Genomic DNA, 17,780 nt, shown 5'->3' with positions numbered 1-17,780 from the left:
GTTTAATACGTTCAAAGTATTTCCCTGACTTCAGCTGCTTCATTTCAAAGTGTTGGAGACACAAACGGTGCTCATCATTCTTGTTAAATTGTCAGATCACATACTACAAGGCACATTCACTCTTTTTTTTCGAAATGTTTCATTTTAGTTTTATTTCTATTTTAAAAGCGGAAATGATGTCTCAGACGAAAAGGCCATGAACCAGCAATGTGCAAAAATATGAGCCACTTTTGAGATTATTCATGTTGTCATTTTGTAGTGTGGTAACATAGTATTTACTCTCACTGTCTCCTGGCCTGTGGGCGTCTGTAGTGGATCAGATGCAGTTTGAATGGAAGTTTGGACGTAGAGTTTAAAGAAACATCACCAGAAGCAACTCTAAATGGTGCTTCCCTTTGTCTTCATGATGGTTAACGGAACGGTGAGCTGGGCTTCGAAACTAGTCGACATGTAAGATTTGTAAACACAAGTCTTGTGTTCATACAAGACTTCTCCTCAAGTTAATTTCTCTGTCATTTAAAAAAAAAGAAAAAGAAAAAAACAGAAGAAAAAACAGTCGCATGTGGAAAAGTCAGAATTTTAGGAAAGTCAGAGTCAGTGAAAGAGAGGGGGATTCCAATAGAAAGTTTTTTGATGTCATTACAGTGATGAAACCAATTTATTACAAAAATGTAAACTGTTGCAAAAAATAGAAACACTTATAATCTTAAACTTCTAGAGAACGGATTACAATTAGTCACTCGATAGCATATTAACCTTGAAAGGAATGTAAACTGCACACATGCACAGAAAATGTTTTTGATATATACAAAGATATATATATATATATACATATATATAATATATATATATATATATATCCAAATATATATATATATATATATTTAATTAGAATGCTTTGCAATTGCTCATGGGGATTTATAACCAATTATTGGGGATTACAGATCTATTATGGATGCACTTATAGCAACTGAGACTTCAGACGTATGCCTGCAACCTGGGAAATAAAGAGGCCTTGTGGGTCTTTTGTTTTATTTGATCTTATTTTTATTGCTGTTGAAATGGGAAAACAATTAAATGGTACCTATACACAGGGTCTATGGTTTGAACCGATCTGACCTGAGATATATGTATAGACAACTCACCCTGTACACCAGCTGAAAACAAACAAACAAAAAAAAGAATATTTACAGGATTAATAAAGAAAAGATTACTCACAAATGGCTTTGTGTTTGTCAGTTTTGTATCACCTCAATATTAATAATTCTTATTCTTATTATATGAAAAATGTTGCACACACATTTGTATACTGCCATGAGTTTGTATACTGCCATGAGAAGGTTGAATGAAAACCAGAGAACCAAGAGGAATTGCAGACAGACACGCAAGAGCATGCACACCTGACCGTGTTAGTGAATCAGGGACCTGGAGCTGGTTGCTTTGCAAATATCTGGAGACCAGATATTAAGTACGACATAAAAATAATCACAAAATAATGTTACCTTAGATGTTAAAGTATGGAGGTTAAAATTTATAAATTAGAGATAGCACTTTGAGTTGAACTGGTTTTTCATTATGTACTTAAAAAAAAAGTACAATTCATTTTTATTGACATGGCATTTGGCAATTAGATTAATCACTATTAAGCGAGTCAACAGTGGTGATGGGGGAAAAACAGTGAGTCGACAAGAGGAAGAAACCAGACTCATTAGGAAAGTCATCCTCCTCTGGGTGATGCCCCAGACAGTGTGATTGTGAGTCATTCCTCTTCCACACCTATACACTAGGAGCATGAGGGGGTCACTGAATCAGATATTTACAATATTCACTGCACTCTACAGACTACACACACAGTCTGTTCCTGTACAAAGTAGCTCCTGTTTGTCACTTTCTGTAACAACCTTCCCTCAGACCACCCAACTAAAATAATAACCACTTTCTACGATGTGAGGACTCACACACTTCCAGATGCCACCCGTTCTTCAAATGCTGCTGACGCCCGTCCCCCCAATCCCACCCCCAAATTAACAAACGGCCGCACCTCTATTGTCTCCAGTCTCCAGGTCATTTTGTCAGGATTTGCACTTGGCTCTGCAATCCAGAACACTAAAGCTGTGCAAATGGGACTTCTTTCTTTCCTTTTGAAGAGGCTGATGCAGCTTTCTGTAGCAGTTTAAACCTCAAACTATTAAATAGTAGACTTGATGTTAGAAACAAGAACGTTTCTGTTAAAAATCTCAAGACTTGATTTCACATACGATTTAATATTTAAATGTAAACAAACTTATGTCACTTTTTATGTGATGTGAGAAAGTGAATTCCATTCAACTTTATTATTCTATATAAACTGTTTACAAGGCTTTCAGATTGTAACTGTTCCTACATTCTATCAGAGTACAAGGTCACCAGGAGTTTAACAGGGTTACAGTTGACTGAGTCTGAGATCCAGTCAGCATGTGTTAATTAAGTATTACTTACAGATTTATAGCCATAGTCTAGCATTAAGTCTTCACAAGCACTGAAGTGTTGTGTTTTTTGTTTTTTGTTTTTTTTGTACAAACCACAGGTCCAACAGATTACAGTGCACCAAAAATCCTTCTTACAATTAAATTAACTTCCCAGAAGTGTAAAAGTATAGAAACTTAAGCTTTTTCTCAGTATGTTTTTTTTTTATTATTATTATTATTATTATTATTATTATTATTATTATTATTATTATTATTATTATTATTATTATTATTATTATTCAGGTTTAACACAATATGTACACTTTACTTTGTTATATGTCTAGTAGGATATGTGTATATGTGTATTCAAGTATATATAATATTTAAACTCTATAAAATTGCCAAAATAAAGATGAATAAAAGAATATATAAGATAAATACAATGACATTAGTTTTGTTGTTACGATTTAGATTCATTTAGATTATGTGCTAGCCCTAAAGGATTGACTAAATGTGATATCAAAAGTGCAGCAATAACTTTATCCCAAATGTCTATAGTTGAGCTTTATGCTTTATGGATGACAGCCAATGATCTTTCTATAAGAGCAATATCTCTGAAATAATTATAGTTCGTTTGTTTTGTTTTGGGGATTTTTTTGCAGCACCAGTTAATCCTGCAAATATAACTTTCTTAGAAAATAAAATAGTGCAAATATTAAATGATGAATCATCATTAAATAAAAATAAGTTAAGGTAAAGTGCACATAGAGATGTTTTCAGCTCAGTTTAATATCTGTGTTGGTAAATTGTGCCACCTTTCACCCGGTGTTAGTGAGTCCAGATCCACCATGAACCTGACGGGGATAAAGTGCTTAGATTCCACCACAGTTAAATGTATATTAAACCAAAACATTCAATTGTGTATTAGGGATGTAGATTGCTCTTCATGCTCTCTTAACTAAACTGTCTGAGACTGAGAGAGGTTTTTATCTGATGGATATCTGATAAAGTGGCTGTTACTGCAATATGGGAGGAGCTGTGTATTCTTCTGCTCCAGGTTGGGACATGCTGTGTTGTGGAAACATTTAAAGCTTTTTCCTTTAATTTTTCCTCTAATGTAGTTCAGAAATAAAGGTGAGACAAGTGCCATGTAATCCATAGGTACAAGCATAAAATAAGCTCCACTATTTTTATTAGCCATTCAAAGTCCATATTCACAGTTCTATAGAATTGAAAATCCTGTTAAAATAAAAAAATATATATTAACTCTTACAGTGAAAATTAGTCAAATGATTGTTTTACCTTTTCTTATTTGACATGAGACTGATAAACTTTTTCTAGATTTGTTGTTTTGTTGTTTTGTTGCTGAGAAAAACTAGTTTCAGGTCTTTTGTGTCATCTTTGAACTGTAGTTGAGCTTAAAATTTCACTGTAACCTAGCAATCCTTGTGTTAATGATATTATCTAGAACACAGTTCAATAAAGAACAAAGAGCTAATATATTTTTTTTATTTTAAAAGGATTTTCAATTATATAGAACTGTGAATATGGACTTTGAATGGCTAATAAAAATAGTGGAGCTTATTTTATGCTTGTACCTATGGATTACATGTCACTTGTCTCACCTTTATTTCTGAACTTTATTTCTGTATGGCTAAACCAGTCAAAACAAGCTGAAACTGTAGGATGGATAATTTTATGTAAAATCATATGTTTTACATATCAACTTTCTATTACTGGGTTTTAGTAAGATTTTGCATGACAGCCGGTTGCTGATTGTGATAGCCTTACAATTTAATTTTGTGCCAAAGCTAAAGCTGCTGTACAAGTTTATAAATGGTTCAGTTCATATTGCTTTGTAGATTAGCAAGTTTTTTATTCATTTAACTTTAAATTTACGCAAAAAGGAAATATGTAATCTTGCATTGTACAAACAGTACATATAATAGATTCTGATGACAAAATATAAAAGATTAGATTTTACATGGCAAATTTGATGTATTAAAAATATATATATCATTATGTATTAACTACTCATATATACATTTTGTACACATAGACATTTTTAGAAATTAGTCCACTTCCAACATTCTATTTAAATATTAAATATTTAAATTATCTCAGTAGACTAATGGCTTTTGACCTCAGAAATAATACAAATACAGATAAAATAATACCATTATCAAGTCGAAGTGTGCAATTTAAGAAGAGTAAGTGAAAAAAAAGTGTCTTCATAATCCAGGAGCATCCGGTCAGGTTCACTGGCATCCGCACTCTTCTACGATCATGTCTTCGTGGTGACGCAACACTACGTCATCGCCTTCGTAATAGAGCATGGAGAGCGAGCTGAGGCGCGTGGGCGCGCATGAAGTGCAGGAAACGCGCTCTGGATGGTAAAGTTTCAGCAGACTCTGTTTCATTCAGAAAAAGTCACATTTGAACATGTGAGCAACGGTAAAATCCTTCTAAAATATTCAGAAATTTTAATGTATGGTAATGATTTCGTTCGATTTCATATCATTAATCAAGCAATGCGTAGGCTAATAAAGCCTTTCTCAGGTGTACAGGTGATAATGTGATAATAAGTCGTGCATACTGACTCGTGCCAAGACTCTGTGTCTTACCTGCATGTAGGCGTGATTCGTAGGCTTGAAGGAGTCATCTAACGGAACTGGGCATTCTCCTTCACATCGGTAAGCGTTGTAACGTTTCGGATGCACAATCCACTCATTCCACCCGATCTGGTCAAAATCCACCCACATGTCCACTCGTCTGCACAGCGGCCTTTGCACGGACTCTATGAATGACCCAGTAACGTTTTCACTCGCCACCACCTCCCGCACATGTCCCGGGTCCATCCGGTTCCTCTTGCGTCGCCTTGCGTTACCGGGTCGGTCCAGGGCCACGTATTTGGAGTGTTGTACTGTTTGCATTAAAGTAGACCTGCTCTGGTGACCCTGGGTCAACGAGCTCTTCAAGAACACTACAATCATCACTCGGTCAGTGGGTAGCTGAATTGTGCGGCGTGGAGATGGTTCAGTTCCATCATTTCCGCTGCCCTCTTCTACAGCTCTCAATTTGTCCGTTACAGGAAACTGCTCTTCGCCCCCGTGATGCAGCCAATATGTGAGGAGATCAGTTACGTTGAACACCTTCCAGGAGGAGGAGGAGAGTCCCGGTGTGACATTGATGCTGCCGAGGAAGACGCGCTCTTCAGGTGCGCTGTTATGCGGCGCGTGATAAAGCTCTACCTCGGTGGCGGAAAAAGCGGACACGCGGAACCGGAGTTCGGAAAGCCGGATTTCTTGTCTGCCGAAAAGGGAGGACATGTCGAAAGTGACCTTCCACCTCTCACCGATCTGATGGCAGTCTGGCGGGGCGAAATTATGCAGCCGTTAAAGTCAGAGAAGCAATCAAAGCATTAACTCAGAGAAACCACGATGCAATAAACATAAATGCAGCTGATGGCCTTCAGCCTGAACAGGAGTAAAGAGCGCCAGCCAAATGTGACCACAGGAAGGTGCAGGGAGAGCAGGGGGATGTGTATTGAACGTCTGATGGGCTAATACACACACCCGTGCACATAAAACGAAGCAACTCTTTAAAGTCGAATAAGCACTGACACTAGTGAGCTGTTAAACGGGGAGGATCAGACAACAGCCGATAACATGAGAGCTCAATGATACGCGCCAGAAGTTTCTGCAATGGGCGTGTAGACCACCAGACACCTAAAGCATTCAAATAATCTTAAAAGTAAATCCGAAAAAAGTACAAATAAAAGTGCATATTCACTTGATATGAATTCAGGTCTGATTTGCACAAGCAAAAGCTTGTGAATTAACGAATGTGAAAAATATGAATGAATGAATGAATGAATGAATGAATGAATGAATGAATGAATGAATGAAACACAGAAAAGTCATCAATGTTATATCAGCACCTATAAGGAACAGTGCAATGAAGTACTTAAGGTGTTGAAGCGACAACACTACTAACGTTCCAGATGTTTATTCAGCATGAGAAGAGTTTATTCAGCACTGCAGAACAACCTGTCCATGCTGTCTATTAATGCATACACAGTGACGTCACATCATTTTCAGTGTTATTACAGATAGATAGATAGATAGATAGATAGATAGATAGATAGATAGATAGATAGATAGATAGATAGATAACCGTTCCTACCTTTGGCCACCAAACTCACTACGGAGTCTGTTTGATGCAAAGCATCACCGTTCACACGGGCAGCTGTTTTCCTCGTGTCCACTGATTTGTATTCTCGGTACAGCTGCATCATATACAGTGGATATCTGTGAGGATGATACACTCCAACACTGTGTGCTCCGTGCTCACTGTGATGCTCTGCATGATGTTTCCCCCTTTGCTGGCTGTGCTGTTTGGTTCCCCGGCATCTCAGGCTCACTAGAGCAAGCACCACAGCTAGTGGAAGTGGTCTCATCGCGTGAATGTTTGTCTATAAGACGATTCTTTGCGGAGTGAAAGTTTGCTGCTGTCTGAACGATGAGCTTTGTCGAGTCCAGGCCTTACAAGCAGCTTTTAAAGGGTCCAGGTGGCCTTTGATGACCCCTGTCATCCTGCAGCCTCCCGAGGAATCCCTCTGATCATTCAAGCAGATCTGAGGAGGAACAAGAGACGAGCTGTCAAGTTCACTGTCTCTCGAAACCGTGCAGGCTTTAATATGCGCGAGGCGCGAAGCCCCACTGACGCTGCTGCACTTCCTTTGATACGCGGCCACCCAAAGACAAACAGAGCAATTCTGCAACCAACTAACCCCAATTGTCATTGAACGAACAGGACAAACTGCTGTATAAGCAGCGTGCAATAGGATTTCAAAACACGTAGTGTGAATGTTTTTGGAGTTTTGTTCATTTATTTTTTTTAAATGAATATAAAATAAAATAAAACCCCCTATGATAAATTCAAATACACACATACAATACACACACACACACACACACACACACACACACACACACACACACACACACACACACACACACACACATATACATACACACAAACACACTCACACACACACACACACACACACAAATACACACATACGTACACACAGATACATACATACACACATACATACATACATACATTCATTCATACACACACACACACACACACACACCACACACACACACACACGTACATACATACATACATATACACACACACATACACATACATACATACATATACCCACACATACATACATACATACATACATACATACATACATACATTATGAAAATTATTTATCAGTTTTTAACCAAGAGCGATTTTTTTTACTTTGCTTTTACGCGTGTGCGTTGTAGTGCGTCTTCAGCTGTCTGCTTTATTTGAACGGAGAAGCACAGGTACGCGCAGCGTGCACGCGCAGTCAGAGCTGGAGGCGTTTACCTATAACGTTAATCGGCGGAAAGACGCAAAGACGGCAACCAAAAGCAGTGAAATGTCACTATTCTCAGTACCAGAGTTGATAGCACAAAAACAAAATATTAATGCAAACAATCCATTCAATACAAAATAAAAATAACATTTATTGATTTGGTCTTTGTCTTGTGAATATTTTTATATTGATGACTGCATTCACTGGACACACTGTAGAGAATGCACAATTACAATGAACTGATTTGATTCAAGACTGGCATCATTACATCATGCATACAATTTTGGTGTCCACTTCTGCCATTTTAAATAACACCATAACCTTTGGTTTACCATGTAGTCATATAACATATAATATAAAACTCTTCTGGTTTTAAATTCTCACAGAGGGCTAAGCCCCCCTAAAGAACCCTAGAACTGCCCCTGATACATACATACATACATACATACATACATACATACACATGCACATACACACACATACACACACATACATACATACATACATACATACATACATACATACATACATACATACATACGTACACACACACACACATACATACATACATACATACATACATACATACATACATACATACATACATACATACATGCATACAGTACATACATACATACATACATACATACATACATACATACATACTGTTACCCACAAAATGATAACATTAAGCTGGATATTGTTTGTTGTGTTTTCTTTTATTTATGTATTCCTCTAGTGCAGAACTCACAATGTACACATTCGTTGTTGCTGTAGTTTAATTCTCAGAATTTGTTGTTTTGGGTGTTGTTGGTTTTTTACATTTATGTGTGTATACATGTGTACATGCGTGTGTGTGTGTGGTCAAACTGCAAAACACAAACAACTCAAAATTACTAAAGCAGTATTGCCCACATAACCAAATGCAATTTAGAACTAAATGCAATTTAGTACTAAATACAACATATATTGCTTGAACATCCCGACAAACAATACAAACCGGCAAACGTCTAAACAACATATATATGCATTAGCATTAGCCGTTTAGGCGCTTCGGCGCTAATTGCAAATAGCGAACTACATAACAACTCAAAAAATATCAATTCACTTAACATAAATCACTCACCACGCTGGGGAATATATAGTTTTGTTATTATTATTTTTTAAACTAGAATTTTACTATTGGTCTAGCAAGGTTTAACATAACAACATATCTTTTCTCTCAGTGTCCTTTTTTCTCTCTAACTAACTTTTTTTTTCTAATCAATCCCCTGAGCACACTGTACTAGCGTCCTTAAAGGGGCAGCACCCAACATCCCGGCCCCAATGACCCGAACAGGTCATTCAAACAAAGGAAGGGTGATGTCTCCATTAAGCTATTTCAACTGAGAAAGTCAACTAAGACTGGCTTCCAGGAGGCAGATTTTGTCAGCCGGACGGTTGAAGACACCTGCCTGTGTTTTCACTTCCACAGTACGCACAAGTCCATCTGCACCTGGATATACTTGAGTAATCAGACCTAATGGCCAGTGATTGCGTGGTGTGTTTTCTTGCAGAATAAGCACAAGATCTCCTATTTGAAGATTCCGCTTTGGTTGTAGCCATTTTTGACGCTGCTGCAATGCAGGTAAATACTCCTTGAGCCATCTGCACCAGAAGACATCTGCCAGATATTGCACCTGGCGCCATCTACGTCTGTAGACGTCTTGTTTTATGAAGGCTCCTGGAGGTAGAATTGGACCAGAACGGAGTAACAACAGATGATTTGGTGTGAGTGGTAGAGGATCTGTTGGGTCGTCTGAGAGTTTAGTGATTGGTCTACCATTGACAATAGACTCAACACAGCAAAACAGTGTTGTCAACCCCTCATCATCTGGTGCCTGCTGTGCTAGGACAATGCTTAGAATGGAACGGACGGTGCGAATTTGTCGCTCCCAAACACCACCCATGTGGGAGGCGGCAGGTGGATTAAAGATCCATTTTACATTCTTCTGTAGCAGATAATCAGAAATCCTTTGTTGATTCCATTCACTAATGGCTTTCCGCAACTCTCGTAATCCACCGACAAAATTAGTCCCGTTATCCGAGCGCATTTCTGTGGGTGGGCCTCTCCTAGCGATAAATCGCTGTAAAGCATTGATGAATGAGTCAGTATCGAGAGTGTGCGCAACTTCCAAGTGGATGGCTCTCGTAGTGAGACATGTAAACAAACATCCATACCTCTTGAGTTCACTGCGAGCCTTCTTAATCAAGAATGGCCCGAAGTAGTCTACGCCCACACGAGTGAATGGAGGCTCACCTGGTGTTACTCTAGAGTCGGGCAAGTCTGCCATTTGCTGGATTTGTGGCTTGGCTCTTAACTTGCGACACTGTAGACATGACTTGAGAGTTCGATTGATGACAGCACGTCCCTTTATTATCCAGAAACGTTGCCGAATTTCCGCAAGTACCCGCTCTGGACCTGCATGACCCAAGCGAAGATGGTAATGACTGATAATCAGCTGGGTGATGTGATGATTGTTAGGTAGGATCACTGGATGTTTAGCCTCAAAAGGAATTGGGGCATGTGTTAGTCTCCCTCCCACACGAAGGAGTTGGTTATTCTCCTCCTTAAAGGGTTTAAGCTTAAGAAGGGAACTGGTTTTGACTTGAGAAGATCCAAAAGATGCAGTTTGTATCTGGTTGAGAATGGCTAACTCTGCTTGTTGGAGCTCACAAACAGTGATGGGGTCAGAAAGATGCACTCTTGTTTTCTTGCGTAACAAAGCCTTGACACGCAACAGGATAGCAGTAGCCCTTTTTAATCGATGCCAACTGGAGTATCGCTCCAGTAGTCTGTCTATTGCATTTTTCATCACTTGGTTTGGTTTTACGTTAGCTGCATAGATTTCTTTGGCTCCTTTGACCTCTGCTTCCTCCGGCAAATCATTTATGATCGGTTGAGCAGGCCAGTATTCCTCCTCAAGTTGTAGAAAGCGCGGACCAGATACCCACTGTTCACTCGACAAAATCTCTCCCATATTCATTCCTCGAGAGACATCATCCGCAGGGTTAGAAGCAGAATCAATGTGTCTCCACTGGCATGGTTCTGAACTCTCATGTATTTTTGAAATGCGGTTTGCGATGAAGGTCTTAAAACGACAATGCTTGTTGTTGATGTATTGAAGTACGATAGTACTGTCTGTCCAAAAGAAAGTCCTTTCAATTGGAATTTCCAAGTGGCGCTTGATATGCTGATCCAGCTCTGTAGCAACTACCGCTGCTAGTAGCTCCAATCGTGGTATACTAACTGGCTTGATTGGTGCAAGTCTGGCCTTTGACATCACCAGCCTGCAAGTGCCACCAATCCTGATGTATGAAACAGCACCATAAGCCAGTTCTGAAGCATCGGAAAAGTGATGGAGCTGGGTAGCTAACAAGCAACTAGTGGATGTTGGTCTGAGACATCTTGGAATTGTCAGTGCTGACAACAGAGGCAAGTCGTTTAACCATCTGCGCCACTGTGCAGCCATGTCCAGCGGTAACTCCTCATCCCAGTCGACTTTCATGCGGCACAACTCTTGAAAGATCGCCTTTGCTTTGAGTACAAAGGGGCTTGCAAATCCTAAAGGATCATAGATAGAACTGGTAGTGCTCAATACTCCTCTTTTTGTTACAGGTTTGTCCACTGCCTTGATGTCAAAAGTGAAGCAATCTCGTTGCACATCCCAAAGAACGCCCAGTGTTCGTTCAAATGGCAAATCCTCTTGGTCTAGGTTTACCTCATGCAGTGATTTTGCCCAGTCCTCGGCTGGTATTGATTTCATCACTTCCTTGGAATTGCTTAACCACTTGGTTAATCTAAAGCCTCCACAGGCGAGCATTTCCCGGAGTTCGGAAGCAAGTTTGATGGCAATCTCCTCTGTTGATACCGACTTAAGACAATCATCGACGTAGAAGTTTCGCCTCACCGTTTCCACAGTGACATCAGAGAAGTTTCCAGAGTTGTCTTCAGCCACTCGTTGCAAAGCAAAATTTGCAGCACTAGGACTCCAGACACCTCCAAAAAGGTGTGCAGTCATACGATAATGTTTAGGTGGTTTGTCTGGGTCGTCATATTCCCACCACAAAAAGCGAAGCACATCTCTTTCAGCTGGTGGTACTCGGACTTGATAATACATGCTCTCGATGTCTGCATTCAGAGCAACTGGTTCTTGCCTGAACTTGAGAAGAACTCCAAGTAGCTTGTTGGTAAGGTCTGGGCCTTGGTGAACATGATCATTTAATGAAGTACCTTGGTACCGTGCTGCACAATCAAAGACAATACGAACCTTCTCGGGCTTGCGTGGATGTAGCACTGGGTGATGTGGCAGATACCACACACAACCCTCTTCTTTGTCGAGGTCAATGACCTCTTCTGCGTATCCTTTCAGCAAAGAGTCTCTGATACCTTCTGTATATTTCTGACGCAAAGTTGGGTCTTTCTTTAACCTCTTTCCTAAAAGGTCTAATCGATGTTTGGCCATTGTGTAGTTATTAGACAGTCGTGGTGGATGTTCTTTGAAAGGGATTGGGAGTGTGTAGTGACCATTTTCTTTGACTGATAGCTTGTTCCATAAATCCACAACTTGCTCATCAACTACTGACAATGAGTCAGTGTTAACATGCACTGGATCATCCAGTTTCCAAAACCTTTCAACAGCCTGTTGTAGAGAGTGGTCAGCTTGAATGAAATTGGCAGAAATTGATGTTGGACCATCAGCTACTGGTCCATGGAGTGTCCACCCCAGGCCAGTCAAAATTGCATAAGGCTCGCCTGACTCACCACAGCGTGTGTCACAAGGAGCAAGTATGTCTGGTTGATCTAGACCTATCAACAGGTGAACTTCATCAACTAAATCAACATCAGGTAAACTAATTTCATCTGCAATTTCCCTCAGATGTGGCCACTGCAACACCTCATGCTGTGTGACTAGGTTCTCTAGACTTATATTCAGGTGATCCCGACAGAGTACTCCCTTCATGAGGTAAGAGTTTCTTTGTTGAGCATCTTCAACTTGTAGATCCACTGCTAGCGTGACTACATTGAGATTTTTGGTCTCCATGGTGTTCAGTTTAATGTTCATTTTGCGTGACTCTAGCTTAAGAGCATGAACTAGCTTCTTAGAAATAAAGGTTCCATTAGAGCCACTGTCAAGCAAAGCAAAGACGTTCATAGAGAAACGGTTATGTTTGTCTGAAACCACTACTGGCAAGATGGGAAGTGCAATCTTCTTTCGACTGACTTCAATTAACTTTCTGGTAGCATGTGCTTGAATGGAGTGTGGCGGGTCAGCAGCTGGCTCATCTACAGAAGCTTGATTAGTAGATTGGCTTTTGTCATTTTTAGAGGCCACAATAGCAGAGTGCAGCCAACTGTTATGTTTTTTTCCACATCCAGGCACTTTACATACCCAGCTGCGAGTACAGACTGTGCTGCGATGACCTTTCATGAAACAGTTCAGACAGAGTTGGTTTTGTTGAACAAAGGCTAAACGCTCTTGAACAGACAGAGCTCTAAAGGCTTGACATTGGTTCAGAAAGTGTCCCTCAGAGCATTTTGGACACTTAAATCTTAATGTTGTCTTTGGTGTAGACGACATTGTGGATTCATTTGTAACAGACAATGTTGCGAATGTCTGCCTTTTATTATTGACACTTGACTTAGTACTTGATTTAAAACTTGTTGGAGAGTTTCGAATGGCAGGACTAAGAAGATTCCTGAAGATAGGATCTGCTCTCTTAGCAGCTTCCGATTCAACAAGACTGACTATGTCATCCAACTTTGGCAAACGGCCAGACTTGATGATCTCATAGTTTATTGTGAGCCATCTTTTCTTTAAGTCTTCAGGTAGCTTTTCTACAATCTGCAGCAAAGTGCGTCCACTATTCAGCTCTTCCTCACACTTCATTGCCTTTAAAGTGTCTCTGCAACTGCACAGAACATCAGCGAAGCTTTGCAACTGCTTGCTGTCTTTAATGTCTTTGTAATTAAGCACCTTGTCAACCCATGCTTGTGATATTGCATATGGATTGCCAAACCGTCTTTTCAGAATAGCCATAGCTTCTGCATAGCCCAGGCTAGAGTTGGGGTTGTACAAGCAATGTGAGATAGCATCTCTCGCTTGGCCGACAGTATACTGATGCAGTCGAGTGAGTTTCTCTTGATCTGGCACTGTCTCTTTATCTATCACAGAGGAGAACAATCTCATGAACAGCCAGTATTTTAAGGGTTCTCCATCGAACTCAATGATGTTAACAGGTGGTAGATGCATGGAATCGATGTGTGGCTGATATTGTTGTCTTGACAGCTCTAGTAGTTGGCATAAAGAATTCTCATTCACTGTTGAGAAGGATGGACGAAAGTTAAGGGATGGGTTACCTGAGACAGGAGTTGAAAAGTCTTTATTTATTGTTAACTCAGCCTTTCGACGATTTTCTTCCATCTCAGCATCTTTGAGTTTCAGTAAGCCTTTCAGTGCATCCATTTCACATTCAACATGCTGAAGTTGTAATTTAAACTCTGCACGCAGACGTTCATCCTGTTGAGCGATTAGCATGGAAAACGCTTTCTTTTCTTTCTGTCTTAGATTTTGTAGCCCTTGAAGCTGGGTAGATAGCTGTTCTACAGAAGACATTGGAGGGTTAACAACTTCATCAAGCACTGGCTCTTCCTCTTGGAAATTAAGTGCATCTGATGATTCAATGCTTGGATCCTCCATTGATGGCTGAAAGTCGTCTAGCCAGATCAGGACTGTATGTTGCAGGTCTTGAACATCACGCAGGACTGATGTTAAATAGCCCTTAGAAGCATCAAGGTCATCATCATCCTCTAATGTTTGTTGGTATGTGTTGTGAATCTCATGAAACCGTATTACAGCCTCATCCAAAGCAGCAAGTTTACTTTCCACCTCTTTGGGCTGGTTACAGTTCATAAAAGTTGTGATCTGTGTCATCAAGCGTGTCACTGCAGCCTTTGCAACTCCACGTTGACGCTTGAGACACGTTTGTTGTTGCTCAGGTGTTGTAATTGTTTCTGAATCTTCCTCCATGTTGTCATTAATCTTCTTAATTCCTCGTGTTTGACTTTAATGTTACCCACAAAATGATAACATTAAGCTGGATATTGTTTGTTGTGTTTTCTTTTATTTATGTATTCCTCTAGTGCAGAACTCACAATGTACACATTCGTTGTTGCTGTAGTTTAATTCTCAGAATTTGTTGTTTTGGGTGTTGTTGGTTTTTTACATTTATGTGTGTATACATGTGTACATGCGTGTGTGTGTGTGGTCAAACTGCAAAACACAAACAACTCAAAATTACTAAAGCAGTATTGCCCACATAACCAAATGCAATTTAGAACTAAATGCAATTTAGTACTAAATACAACATATATTGCTTGAACATCCCGACAAACAATACAAACCGGCAAACGTCTAAACAACATATATATGCATTAGCATTAGCCGTTTAGGCGCTTCGGCGCTAATTGCAAATAGCGAACTACATAACAACTCAAAAAATATCAATTCACTTAACATAAATCACTCACCACGCTGGGGAATATATAGTTTTGTTATTATTATTTTTTAAACTAGAATTTTACTATTGGTCTAGCAAGGTTTAACATAACAACATATCTTTTCTCTCAGTGTCCTTTTTTCTCTCTAACTAACTTTTTTTTTCTAATCAATCCCCTGAGCACACTGTACTAGCGTCCTTAAAGGGGCAGCACCCAACACATACATACATACATACATACATACATACACATACATACAGAAATTAGAAGCCAGACATGCTTTAATATCAGAAAGGCAGGATATTAAAGGTTCTAGACTATTTCTATTAGTTAACGGTAGATATATTTGTAAATCATCCGCATAGCAGTGAAATTCTATATTGTGTCTTCTAAAAATATCCCCCAATGGGATCATGTAAAGTGAAAAAAGTGTGGGGGCCAGAATGGAGCCTTGAGGCACACCACATACAGTATAAGCAATGTTGCTCTTGATGTACAGTATATGATCCAAATTGTACTGCCGTGCTTCTGTCAGTCAAATATGATTTGAACCAATTTGAACCCGAAAACATACATATTCTTCTAGCCATGAAAGCAGCACTGTATGATCTATTATATTGAAGGCTGCAGTTACAGTAGGTCTAATATAACACTGCTGAATCACCAGCATCCACAGTCAAAAATAAATAATTAAAAACTTTTACAAGGGCTGTCTGAGTGGAATGATACTTTCTGAAGCCAGACTGGTAAAGTTCACCAATCTTATTCTGTTATAAAAAAAAAAAAAAAAAAACTTGTAACTGACTAAACACTGTTTTTCTAAAATTTTTGACAAAAAAGATAGATGAGAAACTGGTCTAAAATTTGTCAAGTCAGTCGGATCTAAGTTGGGGTTTTTTAGTACAGGTTGCACAAAGGCCTGTTTCAGAATGTTAGGAAAAACCCCTGTATCTAAGTTTTTATTTACAATCTGAAGAATACTAGGTCCAAGGTTTCTTTCAAAAACCATGGAGGAGCCATATCAACAACTGACCAAGTAGGTTTCAATCCACTTACAATTTCCCGTAACTGCTGAAAGGTGATAAGTTCAAATTGATTAAAAATAGCGGTTTGTGTAACAGATAAAAAGTCACAACTCATTGATCAGATCTAACTTTGCGCTGTTTATTTTTTTAGGGAGCTACTGTGTCTAACACCTCTTTACAGGCTGAATGCAACCAGTACAAGTGCTCATCAACATCATATCCTGAAGAAAAGAGTCAGACACTTTACACACTTCATTAAACATTGCAACAAATTCTGTACTAGTTGAAGATGAAAAACTGCAAAAGCATTGCAAAGATTTCACAGGATTGACAGAACAGCATGAGACAGGGATATTAAAAAGGTTTTTAACAGGTTTGTGGTCAGAGATAACATGGTTATTTAGTTCTAAATCTTCGGTAGAGAGTCCATGTGTTAATACCAGGTCTAGTGTATCACTAATTGTGTTAAGTCAAAAGAATCAATCAGGTATATTAAAATCTCCTAAAATAAGCAGTCTTATTAAAGTCTCAGTAAACAGACCTCCTAAAAAATCCCCAAATTCATTGATAAAATCTTTCTGTGCTTTTGGAGGCCTGTAAATAGTAGCAATAACAACCGGACTACCAATGTCCAATAAAAGCAGCTGTCGTTCAAAAGAAACACATTCTTCAGTTGCTATTATCTGCACATACATACTGCATATACATACATACATACATACATACATACATACATACATACATACATACATATGTGTGTGTGAGTGTATACTTTTTGACCTTTTCGTAGAGTTTTTGTTCATAGTGAATGTTAGAAAGATTGTTTACGACGATATCACAATAAGAGATTTTTGTTTTTAAAGTGTGTTACTGAAACTTGAACCTTGTTGATGTCATGGTTCTGTTCCTGAAAGTAAGTAAATTACACCTAAATATTGTTTCAAACTTGTCACTGAGGATTGAATTAAAGGCCAAAATCAATGAAAATATTCTCTATATTATAATATAATATACAATATTTTCGTTTTATTATGGCAAGAAAGTGATTACAGAATTTCACAAACTATCACAAATTATATGAATCAGCCTGTACAATAACATGGTTAAGAGTAGCAGACAATGTTGTGGTGTGTTTGGATTTATAAATAAATAAACATGGTTTTATTTGCCTTTGGTGTATTTTTATTACATGTGTAACTTTATATAGAAGTTTGACATGTCTTTGTATAGAAGATTTTATTATTATTATTTATTAATAATTATTTCATCCAGTTGGTTTGCTAGGCTGCATCTGATTGGCTAGAATTACAGCAGGAGACATGCGCAGTTCTGTTTCCTCTCCCGCC

General features: G+C 38.8%; 1 protein-coding gene across 1 annotated transcript; it reads right to left on the bottom strand.

Moving 5' to 3' along the window:
• Positions 1–4,292: 4,292 nt before the first annotated feature.
• On the bottom strand, positions 4,293–7,115 carry spaw (southpaw). The gene is made up of 3 exons (XM_027155208.2): positions 6,633–7,115; positions 5,072–5,817; positions 4,293–4,858 (listed from the first exon to the last, which is right to left on the bottom strand). The coding sequence occupies exons 1-3, from the start codon at positions 6,904–6,906 to the stop codon at positions 4,706–4,708; spliced, it is 1,173 nt and encodes a 390-aa protein (XP_027011009.2). The 5' UTR covers positions 6,907–7,115; the 3' UTR covers positions 4,293–4,705.
• Between the last annotated feature and the right edge of the window lie 10,665 nt (positions 7,116–17,780).

This window comes from Tachysurus fulvidraco, chromosome 9, assembly GCF_022655615.1.
Source record: "Tachysurus fulvidraco isolate hzauxx_2018 chromosome 9, HZAU_PFXX_2.0, whole genome shotgun sequence".
In the NCBI taxonomy this organism is placed as follows: Eukaryota; Metazoa; Chordata; class Actinopteri; order Siluriformes; family Bagridae; genus Tachysurus; species Tachysurus fulvidraco.
Note: the sequence above shows the minus strand (reverse complement) of the source record. Positions and strands in the feature narration are given on the sequence as shown.

Coding starts and splice junctions, on each gene's coding strand:
- spaw (XM_027155208.2), bottom strand. CDS start 6,906: ATGAGACCACTTCCACTAGCTGTGGTGCTTGCTCTAGTGAGCCTGAGA. Junction 5,818..6,632: donor AGTGAGTTTGGTGGCCAAAG/GTAGGAACGGTT, acceptor TCGCCCCGCCAG/ACTGCCATCAGATCGGTGAG. Junction 4,859..5,071: donor CGAATCACGCCTACATGCAG/GTAAGACACAGA, acceptor TGAATGAAACAG/AGTCTGCTGAAACTTTACCA.